The following is a 14,859-nucleotide window of genomic DNA, read 5'->3' on the forward strand; positions in this document are numbered from 1 at the left end:
CGGAAATCGGACGGTGACTGCGCCTAGTAAATTTCGTAGCGGGATGGTGGGCGACTTTTGCAAAATGCGCACAATGCAGAGGATTCCAGCTCGAACTTGACGGATTTGCACTCGAATGGCAATTAAGTATTGCCCTGTTTCGCACCTACAGAGTTTTTTTTATCTCTTGTTCTGGCTGGCCTCAAGGCACGTCTCTGCACCGCCACAAGGCCGGGTAACTCCAGCCAGATCTGGGAGTTGCGAGATTGGGCCGGGTGGGTGAGATTGGCGTGGTGAGAGAGGCGCACGCCGCCGTGGGGATGGACAGCTGGGTTTTAAAGCGCATCTGGCACATCAGACGCCCCCATTGCCACGACCCCGATCCGGTAGGCCGACATCCTTGCACCGGCTCAACAAGTCGGACCATCTTCGCTAGGCGGAGGATGTCCGGGAGCATGGAGCCAGGCACCCACGGGCGTGCTATCGAATCAGGCCCCACAAATTGCTAATCAGAGATATGATGTCAAAATTTCTGCGCGCACATGCCGGGTGATTCCTCTTTGCCGACCCGTGTCACACTCGCGAGTTGGTATATAACCCGGGCATTCGCAAAATTCTGCCAATTCGCGGCCCCAACAATTGTCGATTTTTTCCGGAGGGACAGTTTGGGTTCAATTTTTCTCGTTTGACCTATACCTTAATTACAAGCATGACCCAAGAACAGGTTCATTCAGTGGTTCACGAGGCCAACAATGTCAAAGCGCGGGCCACTCCGCAGGCCTTTTTTGACAAGCAGCCGGCCAAGTCTCTGTCTTCTTTGGAGGAGTACAAGGCCATGTACAAGCAGTCGATCGAAGATCCAGAGGGCTTTTTCGGGCCGTTGGCCAAGCAGTATCTTGACTGGGACAAGGATTTCAAGGTCGTTAAGTCTGGCTCGCTCGCCAATGGCGACGTGGCGTGGTTTCTGGGCGGAGAGCTGAACGCGTGCTACAACTGTGTTGATAGACACGCTTTTGCCAATCCAAACAAGACTGCCATTATTTTCGAGGCCGACAACGAGGAGCAGAGCCGCAAGCTCACGTACGGCGAGCTGCTGAACCAGGTCTCGCAGGTTGCAGGCGTTCTGAAGAGCTGGGGCATCAAGAAAGGCGACACTGTGGCCATCTACCTGCCAATGACTCCCGAGGCATTGATTGCGATGTTGGCTGTTGTGCGTCTCGGAGCGATCCATTCGGTCATCTTTGCCGGTTTTTCTGCCGGCTCCATCAGAGACAGAGTCAGCGACGCCGGCTGCAAGGCCGTGATTACCTGCGACGAAGGTAAAAGAGGTGGCAAGATCATCAACACCAAGAAAATCGTGGACGAAGGGCTCAAAGACTGTCCAACCGTGGAAAAGGTGCTTGTCTACAAGCGGACGGGCTCCGAGGTGCCAATGAAGGAAGGAAGAGACTTTTTCTGGGACGAGGAATGCGACAAATTCCCCAAGTACTGTCCTCCGGTGCCGGTGAACTCTGAGGACCCGCTGTTCATGCTGTATACTTCTGGATCCACTGGTGCTCCAAAGGGTGTTGTCCACTGCACGGGCGGGTTCCTGCTGGGCGCTCTCCTGACCACCAAGTACGTGTTTGATGTTCAATCGCAGGACGTTCTTTTCACTGCCGGTGACGTTGGCTGGATCACCGGCCACTCGTACGCGTTGTACGGCCCACTTTCCATCGGCGCAGCCACCATTGTCTTTGAAGGAACTCCGGCCTACCCAGACTACGGCCGGTTCTGGAAGATTGTCGAGAAACACCGTGCTACCCATTTCTACGTTGCTCCAACTGCCCTGAGACTGCTCAAGAAGTCTGGCGAGGCCGAGATCGAGAAGTACGACCTGTCGTCCTTGCGGACTTTGGGCTCTGTCGGAGAGCCGATCGCAGCAGAGATCTGGGAGTGGTACGACCAGAAAATCGGCAAGAGCCTGTGCCACATCTCTGACACCTACTGGCAGACCGAGTCGGGATCTCACTTGATCGCACCGTTGGCAGGCGCGGTTCCTACCAAGCCGGGCGCAGCCACCTTGCCATTCTTCGGCGTGGACGCCGTCATCATCGACCCTGTCACCGGAAAGGTCCTGGAAGGAAACGACGTCGAGGGAGTGCTGGCCGTCAGATCCAGCTGGCCGTCTCTCGCCAGAACCGTCTACAAAAACCACCACCGGTACGTGGAAACCTATCTCAAGCCGTACCCTGGGTTCTACTTCACGGGAGACGGTGCTGGAAGAGACCACGACGGCTACTACTGGATTAGGGGCAGAGTCGACGACGTTGTCAATGTCTCGGGCCACAGGCTGTCCACGTCGGAGATCGAGTCGGTTCTGTTGGAGAACAACCACGTCAGCGAGGCCGCTGTCGTTGGAATCAACGACGACATCACCGGCCAGGCCGTTATTGCATTTGTGCAGCTGAAGAACGAGTCTGAGACAGACGACGCGGAGGCGCTCACTGCCCTGAGAAAAGCGCTCGTGGTGCACGTCAGAAGCATAATCGGGCCGTTTGCTGCTCCAAAAAGCATCATTGTCGTTCCGGACCTGCCAAAGACCCGGTCTGGCAAGATCATGAGAAGAGTGCTCCGTAAGGTGTGCTCCGGAGAGGCCAAGGGTCTGGGCGACCTGAGCACGCTGTCGAACCCGCAGTCTGTTGAGACCATCATCAAGAACGTGGAGGAACAGTTTGGCGTGAAGAACTGAATGCGGTGAACATAGGCACGGGATAGTGTATAGAGTACAGGTGAATAATAAATTTAACACCCATACACAAGTTTTTTTCCAGCTTTATTTTATTTGTGGCAAATGTCGTTGGAACAACTCACCTCCCAATTATCCAAGAGCTTTGCGGCAAACAAGTACGCAGAGTGTCTGAAGCTGCTTCCGCAGATCAAGCTGCAGCTCATAGAGCAGAACCTGCTTGTTCCGTCGCTTACGACGGCCGCCAACCCGAGCGATCTGGCCATCACACGTTCCATTTTGGAGATCGGCGCGCTGGCCTCGATCAATTCCGAAGATCTCAGCGGGTTCTCCAGCTACATCACGCTGCTCAAGCCATTCTACGACCTCACCAGCCTGCCAGACTCGCCCAACAAAAACAAGCTGCTCAGCTTGTACCTTTTGCTGCTTCTCACACAGGGAGACCTTGCCCTATTCCACATCGAGCTCGAGCGGCTGGCAAATTTCGGTCTCTCGGTGGACGAGCTGGAAAAAGACCAGTACTTTGCCATTCCAATCAAGTTTGAGAAGTGGATCATCGACGGCGACTTTTACAAAGTGTACGAGCTGCTGAGCTCCAAACACAGCTTCCCATGCAAGGAATTCAACCTGTTTGAGAAGGAGCTGCTGGACTCCATCCGGCTCACGATCGCCACCAACATCGAGTCCAGCTACACCACTCTGCCGCTGGAGAACTTGAAACTGCTGCTTTTCCTGAGCAACCTTGACGACGTCAAATCCTACATCGACCAGATGGGCTGGTTTGTGCACAACAACGAGGTCCACTTTGACAAGCGCAGCTCTGCGATAGATGACGAGATCAACGACGAAAAGCAAATACTGAAAAACGCTCTAACCTACGCCAAGGAGATGGAGAGCATTGTGTAGACTAATAAATTTAAAATTATTAAATATATAAATAATATAAATTATTTATTTTCAGTTGAATGCTTCTCTCCTTTGTGCTGCTCAAGCTGGCGCAACTGCTCATAGTTTACTTTGCTCCGTCGCCGTTCGACACCTCCACAGGCATCTTCTTGGCAGACTACAGCGCCGACTATGCTGAACTGCCCCAGAATCTGCAATGGTTTGTCTCGAACGTGGCATCGAAGCTTGTGGCCTGGGATGCCATCTATTTTCTCAAACTGGCCACCGAGGGACCCACTTTTGAGCACGAGTACGTGTTTGGCCCGCTGTGGTGGCGTCTGCTCGCGCTGGTCCCATCCACAAACGTCTACTACAAGCTGCTGGGCGGCCTGCTGATCTCGAACATTAGTCATTATTTGAGCTGTGTGGTGCTCTACAAGCTCACCAGACGCTACTTTGATGAGCGGACGGCCCGCAACAGCGCGTATCTCGCGGTGATCCAGCCGTCGGGAATATTCAGCACCACCATCTACGCAGAGTCCACCGCACAGCTCCTGTGCTACACGGCTCTGCTTCTGCGCAGCTACGGCCGAACATCGCCAAAATACTTCCTTTCCGGCATTCTAATAGCCATTGCATTTGGATTCCGCTCCAACTGTCTGCTGTACGGCATCTTGTACTTGTACGACACCGTGGCGGGGCAATCGCTAGTGTCGCTGGTTTCTGGCCTGCCTCTATTTTTTGCGCTCTGTGTGTCAATATACGTCCCATACCGCGAGTTCTGCCCCGACAGGGGCGAATGGTGCCGCTCGGCCACGCGCTCGCTCGTCTCGTACGCACAGTCGCACTACTGGGGCAACGGTTTTCTGGCATACTTCACGGTAGCAAACATCCCGCTGTTCATCATTGCAGCACCCAACCTGCTGATCCTGGCGACGGCGATCTACCGTCTCCGAAACCAGCGCAGACTGCGTCCAATCCTGCTCACGTCGCTCGTCTACCTCGCCGTCCAGCTTACGTCCATGCACGTCCAGATCGTCAACCGCGTCGTCACGTTTCTGCCGACTCACCTCTGGTACGTGGCAGCTACCGAAAATAAAAAAATAGCAGCCTTCTGGCTGTTCTGGGTGCTGCTACAGACAGCTCTATTTGCCACGTTCCTGCCGCCGGCCTGATCACTCGACGAGCCGTCCGTAGCTCGTTGGAAACAGGCCCTTGACACCTTCGATCTCGCCCTCTGTCCACCCGGTGCCCGGGTCCTCGGTGACCACCGCGACGCGGTCGCCAACAGCCACGCCGAGCTCGTCGTCGCCCTGCGGCTCATAGTCGTACAGTATCTCCATATACTTGACGCGCCGGGCCCCCTTGCGCGGCGCCACTTTTGGGCCCTGCTTCTTGCTCTGCGACACCTGGATGTACGTCGTCGGAACCAGGCCCGTCTCGCCAGCAGGCGTCTGCACGCGCGTCCAGCCGGAACCCGCGTCCTCCTCCAGCACCTGCAGCTCGTCGCCCGGCATGATGGAGGCCTCGTCCGCGTCGCCCGCCGTGTACGCATACAGCGCCTTGGCCGACGGCGCGCTGCTGCTACCACCAGAAAACATGCTGCCGATCTGGCCAAACAGCCGGCCCTTGGTGCTGCCGTGCGTCGCCGTGGTCAGCCTGCTCACCCCGCTGGTGACAGACTGCACGTCGTCGAGCTCGGGCTCGTTGGCGGTCTTCTTGCGCAAAAAGCCCAGCGTGCGCTTCTTCTTCTTCTCGACCGGCCGCGTCAGCGTCAGGTCCTTGCCCTCGGCCGCCGACTGGATCGTCTCGATCTCGACCTCGGCCGTGACCCGGCTCGTGTCGTCGTTCGCAAACTTGTGCAGCTCCGCCAGGCCCTTGCTCAATAGTATCTCGTACTTGTAATACTCGTCCTTCGACTTGACCTTCACCTCCGAAAACGCGTCCTCCATCAGCTGCCGCCGCTCCTCCACGTTCTCCGCGAGCTGCTGCTTCTCCTCGGCGCAGATCCGCTCGTACCTGTCGTACAAACGCGAGCTCTCGCTCAGTTTCTGCTTCAACACCTCCAGCTCGCGGTCCGTCGTAATCATCGACTCGTCGTCGTGCCAGATGCTCGACGGAACGTAGTAGAAGTCCGCCGGCTCCGTCCAGTTGCCCATGTTGTGCTTCACAAACATCACCGTGTCCAGCTTCGGCAGGTTCTGCTTCACCATGCGCTCCATGCTCTCCAGACACTTGAGGCCGGATTCCAGACTCTGCCGCTCCAGAGCAGTCGCCGTCAGCCAAAGGCCGTTCACACGGTTCACCCGCGACTCGTTCAATGCCTGCAGCCCGTCCAGAACCTCGGGCAGGTCCTGGTAGTAGTACTTGTCCTTGAGCCGGTTCGCGACGTTGATCTTGATCAGATAGTTGTTTTTCGCCACGTTCATCTCAAACTCCCGCTTCTCGTACTTGTGCTGCACCCGCTCCCCGCTGCTTTTTTCTGTTTTCGACCGCTGGTTCTCCATCGCCTGACACGCATTGTCGTACTCCTTTTTCGCCTTGGTGACCTCCTCAAAGTGCTTGTTTCTCACGCTCTGCAGGTCCTCGTCCGTCTGCTTCCACCTCTGCCGTATCGCGTCGTAGCGCGCCTGGATATCCGAGAAAGTCGCCACGACCCGCTTATCGAAATGCTTGGCCAGATCGCCGCGCTCCTTGGCCAGCTGCTCCGTCTGCGAGATGATCTCGTTCCACGCAACCAAACTGGCGCTCTCCAAAGACCCAGGCGTAATCAGCGGGTCCGGCCCGACGCTCACAGCGGCAGAAACCTTGGCCTTCTTCTTGAACGTCTCCGAGCACAGACTCTTGAGCTTCTCGGCATACTCGGCCTCAATGACAGCCCGCTGGCGGTAGAACGCCTCCAGATCGCCGATCCAGTCCAGCCCGGCCTTGACCCACCGCTCCGTCGGCTTGAACGCGTCCTTGAGCTCGTTTCCAATGCTAATCTCCATATTATAGCTGTTCTTTTTCATCTGGCTAAATGCCACTTACATAAGCTACTCCTCACACCAGTGTCTGGAGCCGGTGCTGGATTATGGGCCCCATGACGCTGTCGACACGGAGGCCCTCGAGCTCGTCCGCCCGGCTGCTCAGACTGGCCTGGCGCAGCAGATGTCCTGTAGTGTACTGTTTCGTGAGCTTCGTCTCCAGCAGCGTCACTGGGTCCTTGCAACTCAGCCCCAGCACGTCCTGTCTGTCGCACGCCTCGTCCGACACCCACGAGTTCAGACTCGTCCTGAACGTGTGGTGCTCGTGTGTCATGCGTGTGGGGTACTTTGGATACTCCCGAAGCAGGATTTGGTCCACATTGTGCGGAACGTACGCCAAAACACCTTCGAATAAAACAGGCCTGAGCGGAGAAATCTCGTCGTGCGCGTAGTAGTGCTCGTCGCGACAGCTGTACAGTTGCGAGAAGTTGCGCTGGTCGATCTCGTTCTGCAGATAGAGCCGTTGAAGCTCGTCGAGCCGTTTTTTCCTTGTTGGTGGCAGCTGGCTAGGAGTATGGGCCAGGCTCGTGATGTCGATGTAGAGACCGGTCGCGGTGTCGATGAGCCGCGCATCAATGGCGTTGTTGCCATTGCCGCGACGCCGGTCATGGAAGTACGGACTCACGTCCAGCAGGTAGCTCCCTGTGCCGTCGACGTCCACGACAAGCGTCTGGTTGTAGTCACGTGCCAGGCGCAGCAGACCGGTCTGTGTGAGCTGGACGTCGAGGTCGAAGTCCCAGTCGAGGACGAGGCCGTTGAACTGGTAGCCAAGCAGCGTTCCGTGGGCGAGCCAGGTATGCAGCCCGACGATGTTGGAGAACCGGAGCCAGGTGGTGACCAGCTTGTGGAGCGCTGCTTTGCGCTCGATCGACGAGAGATTGCGTGCGTTGAAGAAGCGCCAGTCGAAGTGCGCGCCGTTGATCTTGCTGTTGTAGTTGTCTGCCTCGTAGAAGTATTTGGGCGGGTTTTCATGTATTTTGTTTTTGGCAGTGTCCCAGTAGAATTCCTCTTCGGAGATAGGCACTGGGGTGCCATCGTCCGGGTGCTCGGTCCTCACACACAGGGCCCGCGACTGCATGATGCCGGCCCTGCAGTGAGCTGAGCTGAATAAGCGCCGCGCCTCGGCTTTCATATTTATCTCCGATGGCACGTCCGGCTGTACCAGACCCTGGCCTGTCATTTTGCGGATAGTGTACTCGGTGATCAGCTGGCCCAGGGTGGAGCGAGGATGCGGCTCTGTGCGCACGATTGCGGCGTTGTGTTTCTGGATAAACACCACTTTTTCTGGGGGCGGCGCGGCGTCGAGCAGGTAGCTTGCTCCGTAGACGATGCGCGCGTCGACTGCCATTTTCGGAACGTACGGCGCAGCGACCCTCATGGACGGATAGTAGGACGGCAGCGACAGCATCTGGGGCTCGTCGGCGTCTACACACAAAAGCTGCGAGAGGCTGTTTTGGGACTTGAACGTTTTGCAGTCGAGGTTGCGGCCGCGGTTTGCAACCATCCAGGACTGGGCCGGGCGGAGTCGATCGTCCATATCGACCCAGTCGCGCCAGTGGAACGGGATCGCAAACGGCTGTCCCAAATCCAGCGATTTGGACTCGAAATGTGCGTGTAGCTTGGACAGCCACAGCGCGGCCACCAAGCGCGGGTCGAACGGGTGGTCTGGGGACGGAAACGAGGAACGCTCTAGATGCAATTTTTCTTTTAAATCCGGCAGTAACGATTCAAGTCGCACATAATCGTAATCGCCGAGTGGGAGGCGCGAATGCAGGTACGTCCAGTTGGTGTATTGGGCTGGCGACCGCGCCAGGATCCACAGCGTGCTTGCCAGCAGACACGCTGCGCAGAGAAGTCTGGAGAGCTTGCGGTTTAGTCTCGATTTCGAGTGTCTAAATTTAATCGCTATCTCATCGATGGGAGATCCAAAGGTGGCAGGCGAATATGGCGAAAGAGAAGAGGCAGATGTTTCGCAGGAAAACAGCGGGCTCGCGAGCTTGGATGGGCCCAGCACAGGAATGATCTCTGACCTCCTCATGGCACGCTATACAGATCAACAAAGCGCTCGGGACAAAATGTTAATTCCGAGAGCCAAATCTAGAGCGCTTTACGGGTCTCGGTAATTATTAGTAACTCGCATAAAATCCGGATTCCTGATAGAAACTGACTACACCCCTATTGTTGAAATTAATAATCTACATTTTTTACGGTTGGCGCACGCCAGACAGAGCTAAGCAATAAATAACACTTCTTTACCGTTTTTTTTCGCACCATCCATCTGCTACTCTCCATGTCTGCTGAAATGGAGCGCAGGCGGTCTGAAGAGACCGTCGATTCTGTGAAACCTTTTGAGGTTGATGGCGAGGGAAAAGAGATTTCCGAGCTGCATCGGTCCCTTACACAACAGTCCACGGGACAAGGGCAGCAGGGTGATGTTTTGACCCGTTTGTCCACCTTGTCGCGTACCATATCCAAGCTGAACGCGAAACAAATGGAGAAGCTCCAAATTGACCCCAACGATTTCGACCTCAAGCGTATCCTCGAGTACATGAAGGGAAGGTCCAATGAGCAGGGTATTGGGGGCCGCACCACCGACCTTATTTTCGAGGACCTGGAGGTTGTGGGTAAGAACACCACTGTCTCCATTGTGCCCACGGCAGGCGACATTTTTTTCGGTCCAATTCTGAAACTAGTCGACAAGTTTTCCAGCAAGCAGCAGCAGCAAGCCGATTTCAACAAGCTTGATAAAACAAGAAAAATCCTCCAGAATTTCAACGGAATTTGCGAAGCAGGCACTATGACGCTTGCGTTGGGCAGGCCGGGAAGCGGATGCTCGTCGCTTTTGAAGGCCCTGGCCGGTGAGACTCAGACTTATATTGGTACGTCTGGTGAGGTTATCTATAATGGAATTCCCCAGAAAGAAATGATGAAGTCGTTCAAGAACCAGGTTATCTACAATCCAGAGCTGGATGTGCACTACCCTTATCTGACTGTGGAACAGACGATGAACTTCGCCATCGGCTGCAAGACCCCAAAGGTCAGAATTGATAACCTTTCCCGGTCTGAGTACATCAGAACCATTAAGGACCTTTACTTGACACTGTACGGTCTGAAACATGTGGAAAAGACGCTCGTGGGTAACGATTTCGTGAGAGGTATTTCTGGTGGACAGAGAAAGCGTGTTTCCATTGCTGAGGCCATGGCTACTCGTGCTTCTGTTTACTGTTTCGATAACGCTACTAGAGGTTTGGACGCCTCCACTGCCTTGGAGTTCGTCGAGTCTCTCCGTACTATGACTAATATCACCCACTCGACCTCCATTGTGACCATCTACCAGGCCTCAGAAAACATCTACCAATTGTTCGACAACGTTACTGTTTTGTACTACGGAAGACAAATCTACTTTGGTCCTATCCAAGATGCAGTTGACTACTTCCAGAGACTCGGATTTGTCAAAGGTGCCAGAGAAACCAGTGCCGAGTACCTGACTTCGGTCACCGATCCGCTTGCCAGAAAAGTCGCTCCAGGATTCGAACACAAGGTGCCTAGAAATGCAGAGGAGTTTGAGGCCCGCTGGCGGTCATCTCCCGAATTCGACGCTCTGATGAAGAAGATTGCCGAGAAAAAGGCCACATACAACCCTGGTGCAACCTATGATAATTTCCGTTCCGTGCACACTCTTGAGAAGCAGAAACTCACTAGTGCCAAATCCAAATACGTGGTGAACTACTTCGAGCAACTCAAATTGTGCACCATGAGAGGATTCCACAACATCGCCAACAACAGCGCCTACACGGCCACTCTGGTGATTGCTGCCACAATCCAGGCCTTAATTGTCGGTTCCCTCTATTATAATACCCCATCGTCCACCATTGGCTCGTTCCCTAGAGGAGGTGTGATCTTCTTTTCTTTCCTCTACTTCTGTATCATGAGTTTGGCCGAAATTGCTGCTTTCTTCGAGAACAAGCCAATCACCAACAAACAACGAGGATACTCGTTTTTCCATCCGTCTGCTGATCTGGTGTCGAGTTTCCTCACCCAGACACCTGTAAGAGCTGTTGCTATTGTTGTGTTCTCGCTAATTATCTACTTCTTGTCCAACATGAAGCGAGAAGCCGGCCCATTTTTTGCATTCATTCTGTTCATCAACGTTGCTGTTTTGGCAGTGAACTGTCTGTTTATTCTGATTGCCTCTCTGTCCCCAACGCTATCCGCAGCCAATGGATTCGTGGGTATCATCATGATGTCCACCATTCTATACAGTTCCTATATGATCCAGCGGCCGTCAATGTACTGGTGGTTCAAGTGGTTCTCGTACATGAACCCAGTTCTGTACGGTTTCGAAGCCCTCATCAGTTTGGAGTTCAGAGGCCGTAAGATGGCTTGTGCACCTTCTCAGATCGTTCCAAGAGGTCCTGGCTACGAAAATATCAGTGCAGATAACAGAGTGTGTGCCTTCACGGGAGCCAGTGCTTCCAAGGCTCTTTATGGTTCTGGCGATTACGTCTCGGGAGATATCTACCTCAGCTACAGTTTCCAGTACACTTTTTCGCATTGTTGGAGAAACTTTGGAATCTTGATTGGATTTGTCCTTGGATTTCTGTTCATAAACATGGTCATTGTCGAGGCGTACAATCCAATAGTGCCTAGCTCTGACCAGCTCTTGTTTGTGAAGGGAGCTAAATTGCCAGACTCTCTTTTGGAAGCCACTGGCCAAGCACGTCCAAAGAGCGACGAGGAGAGCGCAGGAGGTTCGCGTACTGACACTAAGAGCGAAACTGACGAGGCTCAACACTCCACCGCAGATACTACCGGAGAAAGACTGGGTTCGAGCGATATTTTCATGTGGCAGCACGTTAACTACGTTGTTCCTTATGAAGGAGAGAACCGTAAGCTTTTGGATGATGTGCAAGGGTATGTGCTACCAGGCACGTTGACTGCTTTGATGGGCGAGTCTGGTGCCGGAAAGACGACACTGCTTAATGTTTTGTCCAGAAGAACCGATGTTGGTGTTGTCACCGGCGACATGTTGATCAACGGTAAGCCGATCGACAACTCGTTTGAGAGAAGAACCGGTTATGTCCAGCAACAAGATCTGCATATTGCAGAACTGACTGTTCGTGAGTCGTTGATTTTTGCTGCCAGACTGAGAAGACCAGCAGACGTTCCAGACGAAGAGAAGATTGCATATGTCGACAAGATTCTGCATATCTTGAATATGGAAGAGTACGCCGACTCCGTTGCAGGAGACATCGGTTATGGTTTGAACGTCGAGCAGCGTAAGAAGCTGTCGATTGCTACCGAGCTTGTTGCCAAGCCTTCGTTGCTGCTGTTCCTTGACGAGCCTACCTCTGGACTAGACTCCCAGTCTTCGTGGGCCATTGTTCAAGTTTTGAGATCGCTAGCCGCCGCCGGCCAGGCCATTCTGTGTACTATTCACCAGCCTTCGGCCACTTTGTTCGAGCAGTTCGACCGTCTGCTTCTTTTGAAGAGAGGAGGTCAAACCGTCTACTTCGGCGACATTGGACCAAACTCGCGCACTATGTTGGACTACTTTGAGTCAAATGGCGCCAGAAAATGCAGTGCCAGCGAAAACCCTGCAGAGTACATATTGGAGGTCATTGGAGCCGGTGCCACCGCCGTTATTGACCAGGACTGGTACGAGATTTGGAAAAACAGCAGCCTGTACGAAAAAACGTGCGCAGATGTCGAGAAACTGATCAACGACACCAAGGGCTTGCAGTCGTCAGACCAGTCTCACTTGCAATCTCGGTTTGCTGTTCCTTACAGGACGCAATTCAAGAACGTGCTTGTGAGAACATGGTTGCAGTTCTACAGAGACGTCGACTATGTGATGTCCAAGTTCATGCTGATGCTTCTCGCCGGTCTGCTCGTTGGATTCTCTTTCTGGAACGTCAAGCACACCTCAATTGGTATGCAGAACCTCATGTTTGCCTGCTTCATGGCTCTCGTCGTTTGTGCTCCACTGATCAACCAGATCCAGGAAAGAGCCATCAAATCGAGAGAATTGTTCGAAGTCAGAGAGTCCAAGTCCAATACTTTCCACTGGTCCTGTCTGTTGCTCTCTCAGTACCTTGTGGAGTTGCCATACTCCATCGCTTTCAGTACCGTCTACTTTATCTGCTGGTACTTCCCTATCCAGCTTGACAACGAGCCTTCAAGAGCAGGACTTTGGTGGTTCTGCCAGTCTATCTTCTTCCAGCTCTACTATGTGTCGTTGGGATTGGCTGTTGTTTACTCGTCTCCAGACCTGCCTTCTGCCAACGTGCTGATTGGTTTGGTGTTCAACTTCATCGTCTCCTTCTGTGGAGTGGTGCAAAGTCCAAGTCTTATGCCAGGATTCTGGCACTTCATGTGGAGGGTGTCGCCTTTCACCTACATGGTTGAGAACCTTGTCGGAATCCTGCTGCACGATAGACCTGTCCACTGCGCCGAGAAAGAGCTTAATTACTTGGATCCACCTCAAGGTGAAACTTGTGGAAGTTACCTTGCTGAGTACTTTGAGAACTACTCTGGATACGTCGAGAATCCAGATGCCACCTCGAATTGCGGTGTTTGCATGTACAAAGTTGGTGACCAATGGATGGATACTGTGGGCATGAAGTACAGCCACAGATGGAGAAATATTGGCTTCTTCTGCGTTTACATTGGCTTCAACCTGTTTGCGATGTTGGCCATGTACTACCTGTTGAGAGTGCGCAAGTGGAGACTGCCAGCGTTCAAATTCGGAAAGAAATAGGAGGTTTATACATAATTTATACTATTTATCTATGATGGGAAGCTGCATGTAATTAGATTTGGCCAAAAAAATAAAATCGAGAAACATTTAGTCCAAAAATATGCCGTCCCCAGGAATCGAACCTGGGTCGCTTGTGCCACAAACAAGAGTACTAACCACTATACTAGAACGGCGGATTACATGAGTTTAGCCGCTGCAATCCAACAAGTAGAGACAAAAAGCTTGACAGCAAACAAGCTCATGTGCACCCTCTCGATCCAGCTCTCGATCCAGCTCTTCAATCACTACGGCACTCTGTCCATGTCATCTCCTCGTATCTGCATTCCTCTATAAACTATTCATCCATAGTAATCACAGCACGGATGCAGTCTCCCCTGTGCATGTCATGGAAAGCTAGGTTGATATCCTTCAGTGGGTGTCTGTGGGTGATGAACTCGTCAACCTTGATCTTGCCGTCAACGTAGTCCTGCACAAGACCCGGCATCTGGGTTCTTCCCTTGATACCTCCGAAAGCACAGCCTCTCCAGACCCTTCCAGTGACCAACTGGAACGGTCTCGTGGAGATCTCCTTGCCGGCCGGCGCGACACCAATGATGATGGACTCTCCCCATCCCTTATGGCAGGCCTCGAGAGCGTGTCTCATCACCTGGACGTTACCAGTACAGTCGAACGTGTAGTCGCAGCCTCCGTCGGTCATCTCGATGAGCTTGTCCACGATGGACTGGCCTTCTGGGAGCTTGGTTGGGTTGACAAAGTCGGTGGCGCCAAACTTGAAAGCCCAGTCCTTCTTGGCGTCGTTGACGTCGATCACGATGATCTTGCCGGCCTTTTTCTGCACAGCACCCTGGATCACAGATAGACCAATACATCCAGCACCAAACACGCCAATGTTGCTACCCTCGGTGATCTTGGCCGTGTTGGTGGCAGCACCGTATCCAGTAGTGATACCACAGCCCAACAGACAGGTTCTGTCCATCGGAGCCTTTGGATCAACAGCCACGACAGAGATGTCGGCCAAAACGGTGTACTGAGAGAAGGTGGAGCAACCCATGTAGTGCAGCAGCGACTTGCCCTTGCAGGTGAACCTCGAGGTTCCGTCCGGCATCACACCTTTACCTTGGGTTGCTCTGATTTTGCCGCAAAGGTTGGTTTTACCCGACTTGCAGAACTTGCACTCTTTGCACTCCGGAGTGTACAAACAGACAACGTGGTCGCCGACTTTCACGCTGGTGACGCCTTCGCCAACCGACTCGACGACACCGGCACCCTCGTGACCGAAAACGACAGGGAATTGGCCCTCTGGATCGTTACCTGATAAGGTGTATCCGTCAGTGTGACAAACACCGGTGTAGGCAATCTTGACTCTGACCTCATGGGCCTTTGGAGGGGCAACCTCAATGGTCTCGATGGTGAGGTCCTTGCCTGCCTCCCAGGCAACAGCGGCTTTACAGGTGATTGTCTTTCCCACAGTAGACATTTTG

General features: G+C 53.5%; 7 protein-coding genes across 7 annotated transcripts; 4 read left to right on the top strand and 3 right to left on the bottom strand.

Moving 5' to 3' along the window:
- Nucleotides 1–688: 688 nt before the first annotated feature.
- KL928_003999 (uncharacterized protein) lies at nucleotides 689–2,710 on the top strand (the record flags this gene model as incomplete). The annotated part of the gene is made up of 1 exon (XM_043204647.1): nucleotides 689–2,710. One exon carries the CDS (start codon nucleotides 689–691, stop codon nucleotides 2,708–2,710), a length of 2,022 nt encoding a protein of 673 aa, XP_043058693.1.
- Nucleotides 2,711–2,812: 102 nt separating this feature from the next.
- KL928_004000 (uncharacterized protein) lies at nucleotides 2,813–3,613 on the top strand (the record flags this gene model as incomplete). Its single annotated transcript, XM_043204651.1, has 1 exon — nucleotides 2,813–3,613. One exon carries the CDS (start codon nucleotides 2,813–2,815, stop codon nucleotides 3,611–3,613), a length of 801 nt encoding a protein of 266 aa, XP_043058694.1.
- Nucleotides 3,614–3,672: 59 nt separating this feature from the next.
- KL928_004001 (uncharacterized protein) lies at nucleotides 3,673–4,691 on the top strand (the record flags this gene model as incomplete). The annotated part of the gene is made up of 2 exons (XM_043204652.1): nucleotides 3,673–4,304; nucleotides 4,478–4,691. 2 exons carry the CDS (start codon nucleotides 3,673–3,675, stop codon nucleotides 4,689–4,691), a joined length of 846 nt encoding a protein of 281 aa, XP_043058695.1.
- Nucleotides 4,692–4,767: 76 nt separating this feature from the next.
- On the bottom strand, nucleotides 4,768–6,582 carry KL928_004002 (uncharacterized protein; the record flags this gene model as incomplete). The annotated part of the gene is made up of 1 exon (XM_043204653.1): nucleotides 4,768–6,582. The coding sequence occupies one exon, from the start codon at nucleotides 6,580–6,582 to the stop codon at nucleotides 4,768–4,770; it is 1,815 nt and encodes a 604-aa protein (XP_043058696.1).
- Nucleotides 6,583–6,634: 52 nt separating this feature from the next.
- On the bottom strand, nucleotides 6,635–8,656 carry KL928_004003 (uncharacterized protein; the record flags this gene model as incomplete). Its single annotated transcript, XM_043204654.1, has 1 exon — nucleotides 6,635–8,656. The coding sequence occupies one exon, from the start codon at nucleotides 8,654–8,656 to the stop codon at nucleotides 6,635–6,637; it is 2,022 nt and encodes a 673-aa protein (XP_043058697.1).
- Nucleotides 8,657–8,908: 252 nt separating this feature from the next.
- On the top strand, nucleotides 8,909–13,378 carry KL928_004004 (uncharacterized protein; the record flags this gene model as incomplete). Its single annotated transcript, XM_043204655.1, has 1 exon — nucleotides 8,909–13,378. The coding sequence occupies one exon, from the start codon at nucleotides 8,909–8,911 to the stop codon at nucleotides 13,376–13,378; it is 4,470 nt and encodes a 1,489-aa protein (XP_043058698.1).
- A 334-nt stretch (nucleotides 13,379–13,712) lies between these two features.
- On the bottom strand, nucleotides 13,713–14,855 carry KL928_004005 (uncharacterized protein; the record flags this gene model as incomplete). Its single annotated transcript, XM_043204656.1, has 1 exon — nucleotides 13,713–14,855. The coding sequence occupies one exon, from the start codon at nucleotides 14,853–14,855 to the stop codon at nucleotides 13,713–13,715; it is 1,143 nt and encodes a 380-aa protein (XP_043058699.1).
- Between the last annotated feature and the right edge of the window lie 4 nt (nucleotides 14,856–14,859).

This window comes from Ogataea angusta, assembly GCF_019207475.1.
Source record: "Ogataea angusta isolate 61-244 chromosome Unknown 61-244_NODE_8_length_553539_cov_90.782090, whole genome shotgun sequence".
Classification (NCBI taxonomy): domain Eukaryota; kingdom Fungi; phylum Ascomycota; class Pichiomycetes; order Pichiales; family Pichiaceae; genus Ogataea; species Ogataea angusta.